Source organism: Euwallacea fornicatus, chromosome 22 (genome assembly GCF_040115645.1).
Source record: "Euwallacea fornicatus isolate EFF26 chromosome 22, ASM4011564v1, whole genome shotgun sequence".
NCBI classification, from domain to species: Eukaryota; Metazoa; Arthropoda; class Insecta; order Coleoptera; family Curculionidae; genus Euwallacea; species Euwallacea fornicatus.
In genome coordinates this window covers 1,234,798-1,258,569 of record NC_089562.1, presented here as the reverse complement: position 1 = coordinate 1,258,569, position 23,772 = coordinate 1,234,798, and the positions used below count along the sequence as shown (strand labels likewise).

Sequence of the window (23,772 nt, the reverse complement as noted above, 5' to 3'; positions counted from 1 at the left end):
TAAAAATGAGAATCTGCATCCTTTATTAAGTCATACTGCGTTCGAATCTGTGCATCTCGTAAAAAATTCCAACAGTATAAATGAATATAGTTCAGATTTACTTTGTTCAAAAAGTTTTCTCATTTTTATTGTATGTCTTTTGTGTGATATCTGTAAAGCAGAAACACGAGTCCTTTATCAATATTTTGAAGTTGAGCGCTTAAGAAAAGGCAATTCCGTTTATTTGCAGCGGATCCCAACCCTTTATATCGAGCCGTCTAAGAGGAAACGTATTCCTGAAAAGGTGGCAAAAAGGGCCGCTGGAGACTGACGCCGGCGTCGTTTATGCAAAAAGCGCAAAATCTTTTTATCGGGACAAATGGAAACGCCATTTCGGAATCCATTAGTATAATTGCTGTTACTTGCAAGGCGCAATTGGAGGATATAATCAGAACTGCTTGTATCAGATTAGTCCCATAGTATCAAGTATACAATAATTGCGGTAGTTAAACGGAAAATATTTCTTCCTTAATGTTGAATATACGCTTTTTCTAATTTAAATTAATTGCTGTCGGAAATGCAGTCGCTTAAATTAATAGCAAACATTTATCTCTTAAATTTCCTCTTTTAACAGCGATGATTTTTTCCCAAAGGCAATTTACTGCTCCTTATCCTTGAGACAGAGGCCTATATATTATATTTAAGATAAAACGAGACATGGGGATTTGTTTGCATAAAATTAGTCAAACGTCTGCCTCAGACAAATCATCTGCTGTGGAGGAAATATTACTCCTCGCCCGCCACTGACTGTAAGATATTATGATGAACTATAATTTGAAAAGCGTTCTATGTTATTATTCTAGGAGATCACAATCTACTTCGATTAAGAACCGGCCAACAAACCATGCAAATGGAATCTTGAAATCTTGCCATACGCCAATGATTTTTAGAGTATACCTACTGAATGCTACAATAGGGAAAATTCTCTGAGTAGCTTTATCAAGAAGTCGCATACTAACCAACAGTTTCCACATTATTTCTCAGATTTCCTAATGAAACTTTTCTGAGAGTTCATATCAATAAAAATCCCTATCTGGAACGTAGGTCCTGTATTTTTACCTCGGTTTTCTTTCCTTTTCAGATTTTATAATGAAACTTTTTTGTGAGTTTCTATTAATGAACTTCCCATTTTATTATGAAGCCGTTCCTGTATTTTTATTTCAGTTTTCGGTTCTTAATTTTCTGCGAGAATAGAAAATATCTTGCATAAGAGTTTCGAGTACGTCGATCAGGAGAACTTCCATTCTGCACAGTAGTTTTCGCAAATTGCTCAAATTTTCCCAAAAAGCAAAACACCCCATTCTAGAATGTAATTCTGTTAAGTTTAGTTCTCCTTTACAATAAATAAGTTTAGGAAAAAATGAAAACTAATACAGAAACTCCTTTTTTGTTGATCAACGAACTGAAGATTGGCTTGATTTTTTATTATATTCGTATCGAGAAGCTTGGGAAGAAATTCAGAAATTTCTATATAAATTCAGAGCGATATAAATTTTACAGTTCAAAGTGATAGCAATCGTAGGAGTAGTTCATTTATTTCAATAAGATTTTGTGTAACTGTTCAATTTCCTTGCCTACGCTAATAAATGCTGGTGTGCGAGTTCTCTTGATCTAATAAAGGTTGCACTCGAAAAGCTCAATATGGAAAAACCAAAGCTCGCTCTAAAGGAATGAACATTCTTCTGTTGGAATTCCTTCCTTCTTTGCAAATTTAATTAAACGTACCTGGTAAAAGAGAAATATTTCGTAGGCTTCATAGTTAGTCGGAGATGTGCTTGAACGTGAAATACGTAGATCTTGAAATGCCACTTCTGTTCGGTGAAAATTTCGTCGAAATGAAAATGGATAACACCGAGGCAAAAACCACCCGCCATAGGTAAACTAATTTGATTTGGAACGGTCGATTATTTGCAGTATATCGGACCAGGGAGCAAATTTGTTTAATGCACTTCCATTTTGTAAATTGGCAAAACACGAAATAGATGTAGGCTCGTTTCAGTTTATTTTAAATAACGGACCGGTCGTTTTTCTTCGCAATTTACCAACAACATTCGATGGAAATCCAAACAGTCGTTCGGAATTGCTGGTTTTTCGATACTACGGAAGATGATAAAAATAACATTCGGTATATTGAAAAACAACACATTTTGAAAATTACGGTTTATAATAAATAACACAAATTTAGATTGTATTCGCTTTTTATTTTAATCAGTATTGCTGTAAACACGAAGCTTTAGGTAAATGGACCTGCATGATGTAGAGGGTAGAGATGACAATAAGCTGATTTAAATCGTTTTTAATTGCAAAAGTAGACGGTTTAGTTTTAAAAAAAAGTTTAATAGCCTAAATAACTGTATTTTACTGGAAACTTGCAAAAGGGCCTACTTTTTCCGATTTTCAATCTATGACCGCCGATACCTCCTTTATCTGCGAATCAATATAACCGTTAACAAAGGTAACCTTAATGACCCACGCAAACTAGGTTTAATTCGCAACAATCTTGAAGAAAGATATCGAAGAAAATTTAATTGAAGACAGTGACGCGTCAGTGAGATTTTTAGAAATTTTACGAATGTTGACTGAGGCCTGTAATTTAGTTTGTAATAGAGACAGAGACGTCCGCCACCACTGAGAGCTAGTTTCAATCTTCATAGGGACGTTATAATATATCTATATAACAATAAATATTGGAATTTATGCATTCAAAAGGAATTTCGATGCAAAAAAAATTAATATCAAATAATTTTGAATTCAAAGGACGTAGGCCGAATGATTAATTATATTCTGGTATAGGACACGGTAATGTTGACCATTGAGATCATCCGAGAAAACTGTATTTTCCAATATTAGCAATCATGAAACTTCATCATATTTTGGAGTTCTGTGCAAGATTTAGGAAAATTGGTTCGTATTTCTCTACAATTACAGTCTAAAGGTCTAAATTTCTATATGTTTATAGATCTTTGATGCATTCTCAGTTTTATATACGAAAAAACGTGAAAATAAAAATAGAAACCTTAAAAACTAATAAAAAATTCATCATTCCTCGTCTAAAAATTCATATTCTTGCAGTCGCTATGCCAAAAAAATTACTATGTTCCTTGGCATCATCGCATTGCGTTATTTCAAAATTGTATCATTACCAAAGACGCAGATTTCTTTTAGGAAAAAAGATCCAGCTGAACTGACTTTTCTTCATCCCTAGACTAGCCGAGTCGTGTCACCATCACTGAAGCCATTGTGAGACCACAATGGCTCTATCAAGTCGCCATTATTACCGAATACAGCCCTTTGTGTGTCCCTTTCCGTTGGCCGCAACATTTGCTTTTGACTGTCCAAACAAATCGTTTGTGTGTTTAATACGACACGGACCGGTTGAGTGTTTGGTTAAGTATTTATTCTCTTCACTCCTCTAACCCTTTTGGTGCGTTGTAGATAAGCTTTTTCCAGATAAGAGAGTAAAAATCTCCCTCGGGAAATTACTACCCTTGTCGCTCGGATGCGTGTGTATTGCTGCCTTTGTTTAGTAATTGCGCCATATATCCCTCAGAATAATATCTACATCTGGCGAATTTGAGCACTTTATTCATTATTTTCCGTTTAATAACAGCGGGTTCAGCTCTATCTCAACATGATTGCATATACGCTCTCAGGATTAATTGGTGCTTGGGGGAAGCTCAATAGAGGCCACGTTGGAAAATGTCCCAATTGTTTCCTATTTTTCGGATTTTAATCATTTCAAAAGCTCTTAAAATGGAGAACATTACACAATCGAAAAGATATTTCAACTTGGTTGCTCAGATTCGTGAAAATAAAACCGAGTCAGCCTTCTTGAAATGTCCATCCGAACCCCTCTAATGGGGAATCCTGCGTAGAGTTTGTTTATAGCAAAGTTACGGTAAGTTAGGTTGTCATGATTTTTTATTAGACATTTTCCGGAACGGTAATGGAACATCTCTGAAATTTTTAGGGGTATTTGACTATATATCTATCCCGAAACATCTTAACCGTAATGACGGTAATATATTGTATTCGATGTTCCGCTTTATAAAAGGGAAAGTGTTTACATTTTCTCTGCGTGAAGCTCTAATAACCGCACGTAAAGCCTATTCTGAATAATTAAAAAAAAAAACTCCCTTAGACCCTCAGAAACTCGGGAAAGTAAGAGACAGAGACAAAGCAAACAAAACTTAATATTCCGTCCGAGGCCTTTAAACAAAATTGCGCCATTATGAATCTGCATAAACTGAAATAATAAAATAAATCCTAACGCAATTGCTCCGATAAAATATTCCTATACACAAAAATGCCGATGATCCCGCAGCTGGTATACCTTGAGGTATAATAAAACGCCATTTCTATGCATATATAGGAAGTGATATGTGCCGATAGATTTCGGCTGGCCTAATCCGATTACCGCATGACCACGAAACGGAATTCTAGATTTTGCAATATCCACAGTATGCCACTTAATGCAGCCATTTAAAAATAGATATGCTGAAACTGATTTTTGTTAGAACACAATGAATATTGTACAAAATAATAAATTTTACTTTTATATGATTTGACTATTCATCTGGACCGAAAGATTTCAAGTCACGTTCACAATACTCAGTTACTACTATACAAGGTGTTTTAGAACGTATATGAGAAAATAAAGGGTGTGATTCTTTGATTAAGTACAAGAAAAAAAGTTCCCATTAACATAGATTCGGAAACGCACCGTTTTCGAGATACAGGCTGTCAAAAAAGTTTTTTTTTTTTCAGTTTTTTGACGATATCTCAGGAATCATTTGAGATACAGAATTCAGACTTTGTGCACTTATTATCATTAATATTAGTTTCTTTTTGAGTGCTACTTCAAAATTTTTTCCATCTGCTAGAGGCGGAGATTTCTCAGGGTTACGTAAGATTTTTTCCCTGACTTTTACGCCACTGGGAAAATTAGCGTTTTAGAATCACAACAATTGGACCACCAGTTTGGTCACGTCGGTCTCCAGATCTAAATGTATATATTTTTTCATAGGATCAATCAAAAAGCTTAGTTTACATTACACCAGTTAATACCGTTGAAAAACTGAGGAATCACATTATTGTATCGCAATACGATCCGCAACACTCCGGGCATTTTCGAGCGGGTACGTGGGTCTCTTAAGACGTAGGTTGGAAGCCTGCATTACCATAGGAGGAGGCCATTTTCAAGAAGTGTTGTGATTCTAAAATGCTAATTTTCCCAGTGGCATAAAAATTAGTGGCAAAAATTTCTCATGCAACCTTAAAATCTCCGCCTATAACATATGGAAAAATAGGAGTAGCGTTTAAAACGTAACTAATATTAATAATAATAGGTGCACAAAATCTGCATTATTTATCTCAAACAATTCTTGAAATATTGCCAAAAAAACTGAAAAAAGAAACATTTTTTGACACCCAGTATCTCAAAAACGGTGCGTTTTCGGACCTGGGTTAAGAGACTTTTTTTTCTTACGACGAGCCAAAGAATCACACCCTTCATTTTCCGACACATGCTTTGAAATACCCTCTCTTTCATGAAATTTCAATATTTTTCATTCGTGTTTTTTCCTTTCAAAGTGGCCTATTAAATAATATTAAATTCGACCTTTTTGATGAGAAACTAAATTTCTTATTTATCTTTCCCGTGTGTAAATATTTTGTAATCGAATTTACATAAAGACATACCGGTGGCGTTTCTAATCTTTTTTATTTTCCTTGATAGTAGTCGTTCTCTTGGAAATCTCGACTTTAATATATATTTCAAGTTCAAAGTAATCTACGAATATTCAAATCTTAAACTTAATTTCATTCAAGACACTAACATTCCGATAAGATTTCTGGAAATCATTTTTTCTCAATTTTCTTTGCTTCCTAATATTCGTGTTGGCCTAAATGTCATTTAAAATAGTATCTTCTTGATCTACGAACATTCAAATTGCCACTAGACTTTTAATTTAAAGCAGAGACGTACCGGCGTAATTTCTAGACACATTTTTTTTATTTTGTCAATTTTTAAAGGTTTTTTTCGAAACATGACTAAACAAATGTCCAAGCCGTTGGTCTTAATATAAATTGCAAGTGTTGTGCCGTTTCCATGACGGGTTGAAAAACGAAGGATTAAGTCAAATCGCATCAAAAACGCCGAATATATTAGAATGATTGGGGCCAGGAGTTTTTAAAGTACGTTCAGAATTTCTCGAATTATTTCAACAAAACCCTATTTCTAAGACTACGAAGAGACATGTGCTTCTTGGATAAGCTAATCCGATTGATTATGAGTTGACCCCAAAACAGGATTTTGAATTATATATGCTGGAACGATTTGTTTAACGGTTCTAATAAAACGAACTTAAGCCCGGTCATCAGTTTAGCGCATAACGAAAACAATGAAGAAGAAGGCAAAGTTATTGTGCAAAATAGGGCCCCTTTGTTGGCTTCCTGGCAAAGTTATAATGACCAAGTTCAAAGAGTGAAACAAGTCGTTGGAGGCCATTGTTCGAAGACCGAAGTTTGAATGCCCTGGATACAACACATACACTTTTATTAAACAGTTTCAGACGGGAAAAACCTCGCTTAAGTCAGTCGGTAATTGCTGTTTTGCCGAGCTCTATGGAATATAATGTCGTTGAGGTATTCTTATAAAGTGCTTTTAACGGGGAGAAGGCTGGCTAAATAAAACCAGCTATTAATGGTAGAGATATTAACTTGAAAAACGGTTGTTTTGACACGCAATAAAATTTAAAGAGACCATCATACCCAGTCGTTCAAACCTTTTTATAATTTGTACGTTGCGTTGTGTTCTCAGCCGATTCGAAATAATTCCCCAAAAAGTTGAAATTGGGACATAACTTTTCAATAACCTAAACCATTAATACGAGAGCCCCTCGGTCGGACGTTTTAAGTACGCAAGTTCCGAATACTTTATTTTAATGCTGCCCGAGCGCTTTCTAAGATTAAACTTTCGTCTTGTATTAATTGGGCAATTAAGGCGAATGCATGTGTACGCTCACAGTCCGAGTAAAATATACTAATGGGGCCTCTCTTATTGCATGCAATTCGCGTATTATCATGGGAAATTCAAGTGGAACCACTCGAGCCCATTCATGTTTTGTAAACGGCATTGAAGTAAGTAAAGCCGGATTATTCTTCATGGCAATGAATTTTCCTAAAAAGTTGCATAATTAATGCTAAATATGTTTAGAACTAAAAAGGAAATTAAGGTCTTTTAATTCTACGGCCTTCCTTAGAAAACTGGTGCACTTGCAAGGAAATTTGAGCGATAAAATTATTCCAGCGTGAATTTCTTCTTTCTGCTTAATACTTCCGTCCCGAACAGAGCCCGATAAAAACGAGCTTGTTTACGGAATAATTATTCTCAATTGATTAAAAAGAAGCCATTGGAAAGAGGTGATCTTTCACAACGTGACGTCATCTAATTGATCATTTTTGTTTCAGCGGACAAAGTGCCGCCGGGCTTCCCCCAAATTGTGGAGTCGCCCCAAAACAACAAAGTGGTGGAAATAGGGCACAATACGATGCTGAATTGCGTCGCCACCGGAAATCCCACACCGAAGGTTACGTGGCTCAAAAACATGCTGCCGATCAACATGACCAACAATCCGAGGTATTCCATGAGAGAGGATAAGCTAGGTAAGATCGTAAATCTCAGAAATAGCAATTAGATCGGTAGTTCGCAAAGTTATTTTCCCACTGATACATTGTGCAACTAGTGGCGACAATAGCACTTTCGCGATCAAATATTTTCGCACGAAAGTAAGTCGTACGTGACATTGGTTGATTGTACTGAATAAAAACCCGTTTTTGTCATTCATTTGGCATTGGACTGAACAGGAGTTGAAAATTAATAGCGAACAAATTAAGTATTAGTTAAAATGTAATTACGTTTTAATATACATATGATGGAAACATACCTAAATTCCTCGCCCAAGACTAGAGCAACATTGCAACGCCCGTGATTGAATATCTTGATCTGGAAAGAAATGATATTGTTATTTATTGATTAGCGTGTGGAAATGGTGCTTTAAACACGTATATATTTTATGTCTTCTGTGAATTTAATCATGCATTAGAGTGCACCAAAAGTTTTATCACACGCAGGTTAATGTTCACGTCTTAATAGCGCACTTACAGAAATTTTAGCCCGCACCATGGCTTCTTCAAGGTCAGCAAAAAAAGCTTTTTTTAAAGTTTTAAAGATACAGTTCTCTATTTACAAGAAAATCACTACGAGCGACAGCTGAACATGATGTAGATGAATTACAAAACGTGATATAAAAAATCTCCAATGATGATTTTGACTGAACATCTCATCCATGGCCTATCTAAGCCAGTTGTTGGTTTAAAGAAGCCAAATGGACGTATTAGAGCGAGAGTAGAAACTGGTAAATTAATGCCATAATATTCGAACAAAAAAGGCTTTTGCGATAAATTTATCGGTTATACGATGCATATTGTAAAATAACTTATACGTTTTATCACATAGCGCACTTTTCTAATCTTTAACAATTTTTTAAACTATGGTAGGCAGGAAAAAAGGTAATATACTTTAAAAAAATACTTAATAGATATTGTTTCATAAAAAAGTTCCTATTTCAGACCTAACTTTTCAGTTCCAGTAGAGAGAAGATGGAATAACGTAAAAAGACTGTAAGCACCTGTTTACAAATTCCGATTTTCTGTTTTTCATCGAAAATTTTGCATTACGGCAGAAGATGGACTCATCGCAATTAAAAAAAAAAACTGATAATAAACGTATTTGTTGAGATAGCAATAGGCAACTTTTTTGTTCTCGGCCCCAACGAAATATAAAATTTAAAATATTTGGCACACCCTATTACCTATTCCTGGCATTTTTGTATAGAAAAAATTGAGGATTCTGGTCCGTCTCTCGTCTTCGTCTCCCATTAGCGCTTAATACGTGATTTTCTATAATAAAATCAGGAAAGGGCAAAGTTTCAAATTTTTTCAAATGAGTCCTCGCTCACTGCTTACACACATATTTGTTTATCGCGATTTTAATACGAACTCAACGTCGATATTTTGAAAATAATGGACAAACATTATTCATAAAGCGGTATACCTAAAATTTAATTAGCGAGAAGATTTATCGGCCGCAAGAAATGGTTAAAGTTTCGAATTTTTTGTGTTTGCGCAAAATTACATATAATGAATATGAAGTAGGTAATAAAATTGCAGAATGAAAAATGAAACTGACCACAAATATTCAAAAAATAAAGCAGATAATTGAAGAAATTGAGCAAAAAATTACGTTTTTTATATTTTATTAATTTCGTTTGAGGGAGACAACTATGCATCGATAATAATAATAGATACTGTGATGCCGGTACAGGTCCAATACACTTCAAGAGATCCAGAAATATCCCTCCTCTTCTCACTGCAAGCAATTAGGTTGCGGCAAGTTGCTGGATATTATTAAATAGTTATATTTCTGAACGAGAATTGACAGCAAATATGGCTTTTTTATCTCTATATTGTTCAAATTTTACTCTTCAAATTGCGAAGAAATAATCCAGTGACACCATTCATCTCAATAATCCCATTAATTACCACTAACCAGGAAATATAAATTTAATCTCCTTCTAAGTGGTTTCCGAACTCTTTCATAAACCCCAAAGTTGTTTTTTAGGAAGTTACTTTTTATTTGATCCAAAGAATATCCCCTTGAATTTGTGAGCAAGAGTGGAAAACATATTTTATCGTTTTCCTCTTTTCAAAATTTTCGCATCGCAAATATATAAATGTAGTTCGTCTTGTCCCATTTTTTTTTTTTTTTTTAATTTTTTATTTTGAACTTTGGAAAATTTCTGCAACGTAGCAGAGCAGTTCTCTCCAAATAAATCGACATTCCAGTCTGCATGGGCGTCGGGCATGAAATACTAATCAGGCGTGTAAAGTTTAAAGGTGGACGATAAAGTAGTAAAGTAAGACTTCCCATTTGCGGCTTTTAATATTTATCGGTGGCTGGTGGTCTAATTTATATGCCAGACCGGTTTTGAGCACTCTACGTATTCAGGACAACGGGGCTCGAGCACATCGCGTAGATATTCGTTTAACCCGAATCAATATGCAAGCCAAACACCAGAGCGCGGCTTCAGTATCATTCCTGCCGGGGCATAGGCATATAAAATTTATGAAAAGGAAAATTTCTCAGAAATATTACCTTCCACGGGCAAGGAAAACATGTTTTCCGAGCCATCGCCTTTCTACCCTTATAATGTTTGACTGTGACTTTATTATGTTGCAAGAAGGCGGAAAAAATTGATGGAGGCCGCTTTTTGAATACAATAAAAGTCGATTTATGAGTGTACGATAAAAACCCTTCGAGAATGTTATTTGGAGTGTATAGAAATGTCAGGAATGCGCCGGGGCACGTTTCGCATTCCAATGGGAATTAACTTACGTGTATGGCCCCAGAATAGGCTATAAACCTTTCACGAGGATAAATCCAAACTAACTCATATTTTCGCGAGGTACGCGAGTGAAACGTTTGCTCAAACCCGAGTGAGAAACTGCCGCGATTTTTAACTGGAAACCTGCTTTAAAATTGAGCCCAAAGAGTTCGTTTTCAAAGCTCCATTTCGGATACTTTTAAATTATTCAGACAGCCGAGTCGGGCAGCTGCCATAGCTTCGGTTTATTGGAACCCAGTTGTGTCAGTTTAAATTAACAGATATTCGCAACACACAATTAGGCCCATGAATGTTTAATGTTTTAAGTGATTTCTGAATTGAAACTTTAGGAGTTTGTCTGCAAAGCAAAATTAAGAGGTTATTTTAGCTATGACCCCTTTAATTTTATATTTGTTAAGAATTCGAAATTATTGACACCCTGCCAGTTATGTTGAACTTAATTAAATTCAACGAAATTTTACGGGTGTATTCAGAACTGAATTCTTTCGTTGAAGATATCACATGATCTATCTTAATATGTAGAATAATGATCATGATGTTGCAAATAGGACGTGCGCCAACAAGGATGAGCAGTCAATCAGTATCATCCAGATATATATGATCATAGAAGTACTGACTTGTGTCTTGATTTTGACGAGAACGAATTATTTAAGGAAATATTGAGGTGTTCCCAGACTTTGCTCGACATTACATGTCTGTATATCGAGATTTATTAAGTCAGATTTTTTATAGGAAAAAATAATTTATCATTCAAAATTCAAACTGATGCAAGACGAGATATTTCAAATCAATTACATCGATTATCTCCTCAAGTTGTGTGTTTAAATGAAATGCGTGATATTTTTAAAGAAACTCACATTTATCATTTATTCCATTGCCGTTGACGTTTCTCTTATAAAAACGCACCAAATGAAAAAAAGACACCCGCAGGATCAAACCATATAAACAACCCACACATACTTAAAAATACTCTTCCCCCTTATTACGGCCAATTTATCACAAAAGCGAACAAACGGCCAAGAAAAATTCGTTCCATTTTGCCGCCAAACAAAAAGCCCTTTATGAACGTTTTACGTGTCAAAATAAATGAGCCCTTCTTGCATTTGTCGCGAATACCAGACAAAGAACTTTGCGCCTTTGTCCGAAAACGCACAAAAACTACGAATCGAGTTATAGTTAGAAGGGACAAAATCAACACCGGGTTTGACCTAATAATCCCTTAGAAATGTTTACATCGAAAGCTTTAAACTCTCGGTTAAGTCAAGGGAATTCGAGTTTGGCACGTGAAGGTATTTCGGGGAGCCCACGGATGTCAATACGGATGAGGGCCCTTTCGGTTCGCGCTGAAGTGTCCACGAAGTTCGCGAAAGCTGGCCCTTTTCTCGACTGCTGCCACACAATCACAGATTAAAGTTTCATAATTCGAGAGGGGCTTAATTTGGATTTGGTGTCAAGTATTTTCTCACCGTCCTGGCATAATATAATTATTACAGTTAGGTACTCGTTGCAGGGGCTCTTCAAATAAAAAGCAGTGAGGAGAAAGATCAGGGCAAGTACGAGTGCGTCGCTGAGAATTCAATTGGGACCGATTATTCCAAGTACGCCTTGCTTTATGTTAAAGGTAAGTTCAAAATGTCGTATATTAAAGAAATATGAAAACAAAGAGTTTCAGCTTGATATAGAGCAAGAGTTTTTTAAACGCATTTTAGAAAACTTTCCTTGTGATTTGTACTGATAACAGACTGACTTTAACTATCACTGAAAATGATAATCTCTCCTTTTTTTGATCTGAGCTAAATTTTAATTTTGCTTTATTAATTCCTGTGCGACCCAATTGATTACACGCTCAACAATATAAATTTTTATTAAAAGCCTCTTCCCTTCATAAAACTAATAAATATTCTTCAGTTTCGGCACTCGAAATTAGTGCCAATCTCTCAGCTCAAAAAATTTGCAATTTTCCATAGTTCGACGTGTCCCGCCATCCTTTTCCATTCCTCCTCCTCTATTGGTGGAAGTAAAACTAGGGGATGATGTGAATCTAACCTGTGTGGCTGTGGGATCTCCGATGCCCTTTGTTAAGTGGCGGAAAGGTGCTACTGAAGATCTAACACCAGAAGATAAGTTGCCGATAGGGAAGAACACATTGGAGTTGAAGAAAATTGAGGCTTCAGCAAACTACACTTGTATAGCTGCCAGTGCTCTAGGTGTTGTGGAGGCATTCTCTCAAGTCAAAGTACAATGTAAGTTTTCACGTGAGAATAAGACTTTTTCTCTTCATTTATATTTCTTCTCAGCATTGCCGGGACCACCCTCAAACGTGCGCACCTCCGAAATAACCGCCACTTCCGTGAGGTTAACGTGGTCATACACGGGACCAGAAGACCTTCAATACTATGTTATTCAGTTCAAACCAAAGTTCGCGAACCAAGCTTTCAGCGAAATAAGTGGAATTATCACCATGTATTACGCAGTGAGGAATCTCAGCCCTTATACTGAATACGAAATGTACGTGATTGCTGTAAATAACATCGGTAGAGGCCCTCCAAGTGCTCCTGCTATTGTCACAACTGGAGAAACAGGTAAACAAATAGATATATACAAGAGAACCATTTATTGGAGGATATAAGCAGGTTTAAGAATTTTTCTCCATAAGAGGATAATCTATATTACATAATATTTTTCAACTGAATACTTTAAGGATTGTTTACCATTTTCATGCCAACTGCTAATAACCACTGTGATTTTCACTGATGTAAGTTTCAGGCCGGATTTTGTGTTCAACAGCACTAGTCTAGTATTGAGCACCTGTTTTTATGTGGTAGACCCATTTAGCTGTTTTTGCGACATTAGGAAGTGAGTTAATGCGTTGCCAAAAGCAGAATGTTTCTATTACCCACTAAAAATTATGGTATCGGGCAACGTATTGACAAGTGCTTGAAACCATTGTAATATATCTTCAAACCATTGGATATTATCATGTATATTATTACCATTGTCTTAAATCGTTTCAATGTACCTTAGGCACTCTCTAATAAGTCCTGTGTTTTCTAGCTGACTTTTCTTTTGGAGGTGCCAGTAAGTATTTGGTGTAACTCAGTGTTGTGTTGCATTCTAAGTATAAGTTTATCGTTTTTCTGCCGAACACAGTGTAATGAATATTCCCGTATCTCTAAAAATCATGATAGGTTTAGGCATGTTAAAGAAATTTTAAACGATTTGTTATATGTGAAGATACGTATTGTAATTCAGCGGCCACTTTCATCGCCCTCGTATACATGGTTTGAAAATTTTTAATTATATAAGGCAGAAAAACTAAAATGTTACAAGATAGACGCACCTCTAAAATTCCTTGTATTTGTTATTAAAATTTTATTTTGTTTCCGTAGAACCCGGAACTGCCCCTCGCAGCGTGCAAGTTAGACCGTTAAGCTCAAGCACCATGGTCATTCAATGGGACGAGCCAGAAACTCCAAACGGTCAAGTCACGGTACCAACTCATCCTCCTCCATTAAAACTGACTCTACTAGCAGATTTTTTAGGGTTACAAGGTGTATTACACAACGAACTCCCAGCTGCCCATGGCCCAATGGGACTCGCAGGTGGTAGACAACAACCAACTCACCACAATCAGCGAACTGACCCCTCATACTATTTATACTATTCGAGTGCAGGCAATGACCTCGGTAGGACCAGGCCCGCTTAGTCCTCCGGTACATGTGAAAACGCAGCAAGGTAATTACAGAGTTTTACTTCTGATTAAAATGTTGTTTTAATCGTAATGACACTTAAGAACTTGGGGAAACGTGAGTATTCACATCTAAACTTCGTTTTTAACCTATATAACTTGGGTCTAATTTAAATCATGTTTGAATATCAACTAATTTTAATGTTTACAGAACGCTCCTGTGGTCTACTATCACGCATTTCATCTTATTTAAAATTCGTTGTGTTCTCAAATTTAATGATTTTGAGGAAGTTTAAAGAGTTTTCAAAATTTAATTTTAGCTTTGTTCCAAGTCCCACACAAAATGACTCTTAAGTCCCCAAATTCGATTTGTTTATATCGATTTTTTTTTTTTTTTTGAAATTTTCAGATTCAATCTAGTGCAGAAGTTATCTCACTTCCCATAGGTTCTTTAAATAAAATTACCAACATGTAAAAATATAGATTTCTTTACTAATTCGCCTAATTTTCTCTTTTTATTACTTTAAATTTTTTGGTGCTTTACGATTACGTGAAAATGAAGACCACGATTTACAGTTTCGTTAAATTTAATATTTTTATATGTTCACCATTTTAGCAATGGTGTGTTTCGAATTCTTAGAGTATTTCATTTATTACTCTCACAATGTAAATTCTTATTTTTTACTCTCCTTCTTCAGATTAAAAAAAAAATAGATTAGTAATAATTCCAATCCTAATACATATTGGATTATTTTACAGGAGTTCCAAGTCAACCTAGCAATCTTCGAGCTTCAGATGTGGGAGAAAGCGCCGTAACTCTACAATGGAACAAACCAAGTCATTCTGGAGAAAGCATTGCAAGTTACGAGCTGTACTGGAATGACACTTATGCCAAGGAGAAGCACCATCGAAGAATTCCAGTCACAGAGTCGTATACTCTGACAGGATTGTATCCCAACACCTTGTATTATGTATGGCTGGCTGCTAGGTCGCAGAGAGGAGAGGGGGCGACTACGCCCCCCATCCCTGTACGAACTAAACAGTATGGTAAGGGCTAAAACTTAAAATGGGTCTTAGATAAATATATGAAACACATACACGTTTGACATCCGAAGAAAATGCGAAGCAAAGGTTTTTAGTGTTTGTTGAAAGTGTTCAGAAAGTGCTTTAGTTTCTGGACGTTTTCACTAAAAAAGTCCTAAGAAAGACATAGAATACAGGGTGGTACAGTATCATAACTCGTTTGATAATAAAACTTAAATGAAAAGTTAAGAATCTAAGTTGTGGGGTAATAAATATATATTTTTGGATATACAGGGTGGTTTAATAACAGGTAGTGAAAAACTTTCTATGAAAGGAGAATAGAGGGTGTCACATTTTCGGTTAGAATAATTAATATCTCAATTAAAAATCCACGAAAAGCTTAAATGTCGTAAAAATGTCAGGATCATTAATTGAAATTACAAATATTTTAAACACGCAACGCGACTCAAAAAGATGTTATTTAATGTGCATCCCCGATATTCCTGAAATATCTCTATTTAAGCATTTCATAAATTTCTAATACTGTGTGAGATATTTATATGGGAATTCAGAAATAATACACGGAAATCAGGAACACGCTTATCACCAAATCCTGCCCATTTTAGAAAAGTTCAAATCTAAAGAACAGTTATTCGTCAAATTAATTGGATGATATTTTTCGTCACATTTTAAGAATTTAAGCCAATTAAAATAGTTTTGTCATTTTCATCGCTATATCTGAATAAACCACCCTGTACATTCATGCATAATAGTTTTTTTTGTCCTACAACTCAGTAATATGTTTAACTTCTTCCTCTAATTCTTGATATCAAATGAGATATGTTACTATGCTATATTGATACTAAAATTTTAAAGCATAACAACCATATTGTGTGCAGAGTGACTAAAAATAATTTAATTTTAGGACGTTTGCGCGTGTGACTGTGCAATTTGCATTCAACTATTGTCGAGCATGCGTAACGTTTATTTATTTTTTTAGTACAGTGGTTTATTTTTCGTTTTCAAGCACCGCACAGTACTGGCCATGCAATTAATTATTTGAAGTGCAAATGCACCTTAATTTTTTTTAACGAACTTTTTAAATTTGCGTGATTGTTGATTTAAATTATTGTTTCTTGATCGGCTGAAAGTAGACTTTATTCTAGTATTTTACAGGTTAATATTTATCATTAAGTTGGGAGTTCAAACACGGTTACAAATAGACACTCAACATAACTGACACTTTTAGTGATTTGTGTTGCCTTCGGACTTTTTGTTTGATTTGCAGTAGGGAATGGTTTATTTCTGTTTTTGGCATTTAGAACAAGAATATTCATTCCTGAAACGTATACAGTTATGAGAAAGCAGGTACTTATCGAGTTTTATTTTTTATTTAGTTACTTTAGTTTCTGGTTATTTAATTTTTCTTTTCAACCCTCCCGATTTTTATTTTTCTTACTAGTCTTCTGTCCGATATTTTATTATATTTTTACACATTGATTCATTGATACATACCTAAAAAATGTATTTAAAACGTTGTCGTCTTGTGTCGTTTTCGTATTGGTTTCGAAAATTGTGTTTTAACTGAACATGTACATACACTCGGCGATATGGAAATTGTTACACCAAGGAGGGGCGAACACTTTTTTACGAAAAATGCAACTTCTTTTCATTATTTAAAAAATATATATAATAAATTAAACTATAAGACGCAAGACGATAAGTTAAATAAAAAAATTCTATACAATATAAGCCTACGTCTAACCTCAAGAAAGCTAAAACAATCTATTTGAAATACACACATCACCACACAAAGGCACATTACTATTACACCCCCACCTAGTGACTAACACTGAAGCTTCCAGCGCGCAGGTCGGGTTCTCAAGCCCGGGCCTGCTAACGCTGCTCACTTGTTTTGTTGACTAACGATGAGCGCGCCCTCTAGTGCCGGGCGCGCCACCGAGCAATGTACAGGGCAAGGCGGTAAGTCCGACGGCCATCCGGGTCGTTTGGGATCCGCCGGCGGCCGATAGGAGCAACGGAAAGATAACTTACTACAAGCTGTATTTTGTGGAGGCCGATAGGTCCGATAGTGATGCGACCATTAGCAAATTGAACGACACGTCCATGGAGCTGGACGAGCTGAAACGTTGGACCACATATAGGATTTGGGTGCTCGCTGGGACCTCTGTCGGGGACGGACCGACTTCTTATCCTATCACTGTTCAAACTTTAGAAGACGGTACGTTTCCTGAGTTTAATTATGTCGTGTTTGGGTCGTATAGGGGGAAAATGGGATTTCTCGCTAGATTTAGGGTTTTTTCGTCGAGAGATGTACAAAATCAAGAGAAACTTCATAAATAAACTTTTAAAATGTTTGCTTTAAGTGATAGTATTATAATTCAAAATATCTTTAACGCATATTTCAAATTGAAGCCGTTTCTAAAAGATGGTTTCTTCGAATTTTGAAAATAAAAAATTTCATAAATCTTATTTTTTTTATTATATAATATGTTTAAATTTTGGTGTTTTCTAGCATAAAACAAGCGACTTCAGTTCCGATTTAAAGAACTTTTTTTAATATTCGTAAAGAGTGTCAAATTTCAATTATGACGATATATAAAAAATTAATATTGGGACTAAAAATGGCAGGGGAACGGTTTTTTTCTAAAATATCAACACCACACCATTGTTTTCAAAATAATTGCTTCTAATCTGAGATCTTAAAAGTTTTTGATTGAAAATAATAACTGCTACCATTTCGTCATTTTCACTAATTGTTATAAGCGAGGCTCAGCTAAGCGCAGGTTATATTGTCGCAACACAAACAACTATTATTCGATAAAGTTATCTTTTTCCGGAAAAATATAATAAAAAAATATCACTTTCTTGATTTTTTCTCTTCATAAAATCTCACCCAACCTATGTTATATTTCGTAGGATCATTTTCCCACAAACAGTACACTTGGAAATACATATTTTTAAGACATTTTTTGGATTTAAAACGGAAAAAATTACGCAAAAAAGTTTTCTTGCATTAATTTAAAAAATTCGTCTAAAGTTGAAATTTTGTATTTTGCAAAAGCACTTACTAAATAACTGAATAAAAATATACGTCTAGTCTTCTTAATTTTCCACACCTAACTACGGTTCAAATTGAATAATTTGCAAATTCTCTTGATTCTGTAAACCCATTAAACATAATAACAAATTTTCTACGAGCTCCCATGACGTCAGCTTCCAAGGTGGAAAGTAAGCCTCAAATTTATCCTCAATCCTCCTTAATCCGTTTTTTTATTTCAGTTTTTATTTCATTTTATTTAGGTACATCGGTTAATTTTTAACATTAAAATTTTGTTTTTTTAATATTTATTTTCTGATATTTAATTTCTTTTTTGACATATCTGTGATATGTAAAACTGTGATTTTTATCGATTTTTAACCATTGCAGCCCGCCCAGGAAGGATTTTTGATGCTGGTTTTGTATTTTTCCGATTTTTACAGCCATTTTTGAGTCCTTAAAATATTTTTGACGGGGATCGTATTTTTGTATGATGATGTAATAATTGAACTAATCGATGATTTTTTGCATTTTTCCTGTCTACAAAAGCGTTTGCAGGAGAGCACCGAGAAAGGTTTTTTAGACTTCCGTTTAGTTGGTTTATTTCTAGTTGTTTTAATTTCGCTACTCACGTTCACATGTATTGATTGCTTTTTATGGTCGTAGGCACCAAAATTATTAACCATGATTAAATTATGTGCAATGTATAAAAGACCATTAATCATGATTAATCCACAATGGTGCCTATCCAGGTATTTTCTCATACACTCGCACCGAGTTGCATTTGCAATGGCACTTTCAATCACTTTCAAACTTTTTATTTCCGGCACAGTTTTTTCATATTTAGTAGACTTCTTTCATCCTCGCATGACCACCTGTTCACACTTCCCGTGTGAAAAAGTTCAGGCAAAACTTGATCTTTTTCCCTCACAGCCTCCTCATCACCTCCTTACTTGCTACAAGCACCTCACAGCAGTAGGTGACATGCGCACTAAAATGGCACATTTCTATAAATCACTTTATTGTATTTTAATCACACTTGCACCAAGTGTTTATTCGAGTATGAGTGATTGATTGATTGAAAACAACGAGTAGTTTTGTGATGTAAGATAAACTGTGACTGTATCGAGTTTATATAGTGATTGGGAATTTTGTGACAATGGTGATTTTTTGGGGGGTGTTATTAGAAATTTGGGCGTTTTTGGTGAGAAAATAGTATATCATTAGACAAGCGTATAATAAAGGCTATAATATATGTCTTTACAAGTCTGGGTGTCAGATTCACTTCATTTTTAAAGCGCTTTCTAGTCTTTAAGTCAAACAGTCTTTAAGATATTTTCTTCTTCGATGTGAATTTCAATCAGTACAAAGTCATAAAGAAAGGAATTTTCCATATTACACCATTTGTAAGTTATGGATATTACACTGAGCGGTTGTTGATCATCCAATAACTGCGCTAATGCTCAACTTTTTAGAAAGCAAACATGCACTAATAGAGACAACGAATACCAAAGACGCAACTAAGCAAAACTTATCCAGTGACGACCGACAAACCATGCGTGGAAACATAGCCTTAGCCAAATTAACTTAAGTTGGCATCCTGCTCGGAACCATCAGATTTTTGAGGGGTTAAAAATTAATCGTTCCGAGGGGGTACGTGGAAAGTTTTGTTTGATGAGTTCGAGTTTCACCAGGAACATTTTTACTCATAAAATACGATCCGAATCGGGTTCCGAATCGAGTCACTAAAAAAAATTTTCACTACCTAACGTAAAGCTAAGAGATTTTAATCAATGAGTACCTACTACCCGCACCAATGGAGCAATTAATGAAAAAAATGCTTTGTTGGTATAATAGATCCTCCAAATGCGAAGTAAATACTTGAATCATTAGCAAATGCTACTTTTCAAGCATACAACTTATTAAATATTACTTATAAATAAAGAGCCGATCCTTTTTCACCATACCACCGATTAACTTTCAGCCCCGGAAAAATCCGATCTTTTTAGTAAAATTTACACAGTTATGCGATACAAGTTCCGTGACTCCATGTCGGCACCTTTAACATTCACCGTTCAATGAAGAATCGTAAAAACGCCGCGTGCCGCTTTGACATCGCTTTTACTCTCCTGATTTGCGACTTTTACGAGGACGCAAAGATTGTCAAAAGAATAAAATTTTTATATGAAATGTTTATATCAATACATTTTTTTAAAACAACGTTTAAAACAACTAGTCAAGCCACTTGAGTACCAGTTTTTTGTTGGCAGAAAGTCGGGTTCCGTTCAAGATCTAAATTTCATGTAACTTTTTCAGGTACACCCGGCACGCATACTATAAATTAGTACGAATAAAGTTGTGCTTCCATGCAGGACCATTCACTTTCCTGATTTGAGTCCAACCCTTTCAAAACTCCTCTTAATTCAAAGGTTCGATAACTTCTCCTTGGCTGCAGTTTGTGGGTTCGTTTGCTCCGTTAATAGTTTTAAAATGATAGAAAGTTGAGCAGTGGCGAAACTAATGGATAAACGAATCCCAAAAAATCAAATTTCATTACTATTAATTTGCCTTTAATTTTTATTGAAAAATCAGTGTGAACGGTATTTTTAAGAGAAAAACATAATAATGGTTAGAGGAAAAGAACAAGTAAGATAAGACAATTGTCTAAGTGATAAATAACCACAAAAACATTTGACGAAGACTAGGAAATGAAATTGAATTGATCCTGACATATATGACATAAACAACTATGAAAAATTACATTTTTCTTGTAATTTACTGAACAAATATTTATGTGAACAAATTAAATAATTTTTTCCACAGGTTAAGACCGACCAAAAATGTGCGGTAACTTACCGGTCAAATATTCAGACAAGTAAAATACATTTTCTTGACCGGTTAGTTCACTACATCCTAGGAGTAAATAACAGTAACTCAAACTAACTTGAGAGCAACTTGATAGAAGCTTCAGCGTCCTCAATCCTAAGAGTTTCAAATCTTAAGTACAAGATCAGTCGGCGTTTTTTTAATTTTTAATAATTAGAAAGAGAGAAGTATATGACTTCATTTTTGCACAGAATGTGTAATATTACCTTTTATATTGGAATTTTTAAATTAGTACTCGGTTAAATTTAAAATAATTGTAAACTTGTTTTTTTTTAATAAATGAAAGTTTCTGGATTGTTTCATATAATAGCTTTTATTGTATCCCATATAGCAAAAACAAATCACAAAAATATTAAATTCCTAAATATCAAGTAATTAAAATTTTTAAAGAAAAATACTGCAAGTCTTTCGCTGCAAAGTTAATTACACTTTTAGCCCAATATGCCCACATTTCTAGCCCCAAATACAGGCAACTCCCACTTGAAAATATTTCATTCCTACTGAGCTAAGTCTCAAAAATATGGACACATAAAACAGGTACTTGAGAGTTTTAACAAAAGTGCATTTTTTGACAACTAACAAATATTAGTTTTAGCGCTTTTGGCGATCTACTTCAAGCACTAATCGCTTGCGTTCATGATGGGCATTTGAATACCAATATACCTTTAACTGTGTTTTATTGCGAGCAGGTGCGGACCGAGGATTTTTGCTTGGTGACGTGGGCCGTAACGACTTTTTGGTGCTCATGTCATGATAGCGTTTCATTTTTGTTTTCAACATGTGCAGGTGGCCACAATGCTGTTTTCTTTTACACTACAACAGCTTAACATCTCCCTTGTCCCGACTTTTCGCAGTTTTTTGATAATCACTACATGTGTGTGAGTATACAAAGACGAGTTTTTTTGAGAGCCTCCAAGCATTTTTGTAGCGGAGAAATTTTTCCATATAGAATAGCGTTTTTTACACTTTCTATTTGATATTTTTCTTGAATTTTTTGCTAAACGCGGTCCTACAGATTGGAGGAGTGAGTATTTTTTCTTGTTGTGTGCCGTAGTGGTGTTAGACATTTTGTAGATTTTTGTGCTTTTTTTGATACGCTACTATTTTGAGAGGTAACTGTTTTTGAAACCCCCCTTTTTTCTAAAGGAGGATTTTTCTGTAATTCTATTACATTAGGGCTCCTTTCCTAACATCTCCCCCTCAATTTTTTTGCAAAAACTCTACTGGAAGAGGTAACTATGACTGTACCCATCTCTGTGTGTTGGTATTCAAATGTGTAAATAAAAAGGATGTTAAACAACCGCAACAATACAAAGTTTTACATGAAAAACGTGTGATGTGCTCGCATGTAATATCAAAACTATAAAACCACCCCAATCACTTGTAACCCCTCCATCTCTCACCTTTCAACATTTCACAGTGCCGGGGGACCCTCAGGACGTCAAAGTAACCCCTATTAATTCCACCACCATCAAAGTTAACTGGCAACCCCCCCTATCTAAGGATCAACATGGGATTATTTTGGGTTATCACGTTCACGTGCAAGAAATAAAAGGAGAGGTATGTTTAAAGAGAATTTGGACTTAAAAGGATAAATTGTGATCATTACAGAGCAAAAGTTTTCTCAATGAACCCATGCAATTTAATGTAATGAGCGGAGACATACTCGAGCTGAATATTACAAGTTTGCAACCAGACACTACGTATTCAGTACAAGTGGCTGCTTTAACCAGGAAAGGAGATGGGGATAGAAGTGATTCTATTGAAGTGAAGACTCCTGGGGGGGTACCTAACAGACCCGACTTAACATTGAAGTAAGTTGGACATTTCATGGAATAAGTTTGGGTTGAATCTATTGAAATGACTGGTCTAAGAGTGTGGTCAAAAGAAGTCTTCCTGTATTTTTCCCTACGTTATCAACATTCATATGAATGTCAACTTCGTTTTCTATTTAAAAAAAAGTAATTCTGTCGATTTAGACATTTTGTAAACTTATGAAAATTTTATTAATATTTAAAAATTACTCACATTAAAAAAAATTATTCTCAAATTTTCACAAGTTTATAAAATTTTCCAAACTTGATAAAAAAATCAAAATAATTGACGCAAAAAAGTCAATTTAAAATTGAAAAATAAAGCTGCAATTTCATTGTTTAAAAGGGATATTTATTTATACCTCCGCAGGGGCCAGTAATTTGTTAATTTTAATTTTTTCATAGGGGACAAGTAAGGAAAGTATGTTAAAATAATATCTTACGTTGAAAATAAACAGTAATACAACAATAATATTTTCACTACACCTCCTAAAGTTTATCCAGTATTTACTTGAAAAAGCCTACTAGTACTATAGAGATAAACATACCGTGTCAGTCGGTACTGCAAATCTACTGGGTTATATTTGTTATGAGGCAGTATTATTTTGGAGTGGTAGATAAGAATCTAACACAAACAATTATGTTTAAATTTTTCAGCATCAAATGGAAAAGCATATTATTTATACTTTTAACAGCTCAAATTTGAAATAAATATGTGTTGGTTTTAGGAGCTGTAGTAAAACACCCTGTATATAATCAACTAAACACTTTTTGACTCTTCGAATGCAGCATGGT

General features: G+C 34.9%; 2 protein-coding genes and 1 long non-coding RNA gene across 11 annotated transcripts in view; 2 read left to right on the top strand and 1 right to left on the bottom strand.

Moving 5' to 3' along the window:
• Lar (tyrosine-protein phosphatase Lar) overlaps nt 1-23,772 on the top strand; it is a 260,221-nt gene that overhangs the window by 227,599 nt on the left and 8,850 nt on the right. For 5 of the 8 annotated variants that reach the window (XM_066295181.1, XM_066295186.1, XM_066295182.1 and 2 more), the window contains 11 exons: nt 7,510-7,704; nt 12,016-12,126; nt 12,473-12,748; nt 12,803-13,087; nt 13,560-13,583; nt 13,895-13,995; nt 14,048-14,240; nt 14,953-15,240; nt 17,162-17,458; nt 22,584-22,723; nt 22,775-22,977. In XM_066295181.1, coding sequence (XP_066151278.1) covers nt 7,510-7,704; nt 12,016-12,126; nt 12,473-12,748; nt 12,803-13,087; nt 13,560-13,583; nt 13,895-13,995; nt 14,048-14,240; nt 14,953-15,240; nt 17,162-17,458; nt 22,584-22,723; nt 22,775-22,977 — 2,113 coding nt within the window. The remainder of the gene's footprint in view (nt 1-7,509; nt 7,705-12,015; nt 12,127-12,472; nt 12,749-12,802; nt 13,088-13,559; nt 13,584-13,894; nt 13,996-14,047; nt 14,241-14,952; nt 15,241-17,161; nt 17,459-22,583; nt 22,724-22,774; nt 22,978-23,772) is intronic. The other 3 variants (XM_066295184.1, XM_066295187.1, XM_066295188.1) reach the window with 3 other exon arrangements.
• The window catches only part of LOC136346244 (uncharacterized), a 228,791-nt gene that overhangs the window by 200,266 nt on the left and 4,753 nt on the right, over nt 1-23,772 (bottom strand). For both annotated transcript variants that reach the window (XR_010733269.1, XR_010733268.1), the window contains exon 2: nt 7,986-8,044. This is a non-coding gene — a long non-coding RNA (uncharacterized lncRNA). The remainder of the gene's footprint in view (nt 1-7,985; nt 8,045-23,772) is intronic.
• DEF8 (differentially expressed in FDCP 8 homolog) overlaps nt 15,922-23,772 on the top strand; it is a 49,392-nt gene continuing 41,541 nt past the window's right edge. Inside the window, exon 1 of the mRNA XM_066295223.1 lies at nt 15,922-15,930. The gene's annotated coding sequence lies outside the window, so the exon portion shown is untranslated. The remainder of the gene's footprint in view (nt 15,931-23,772) is intronic.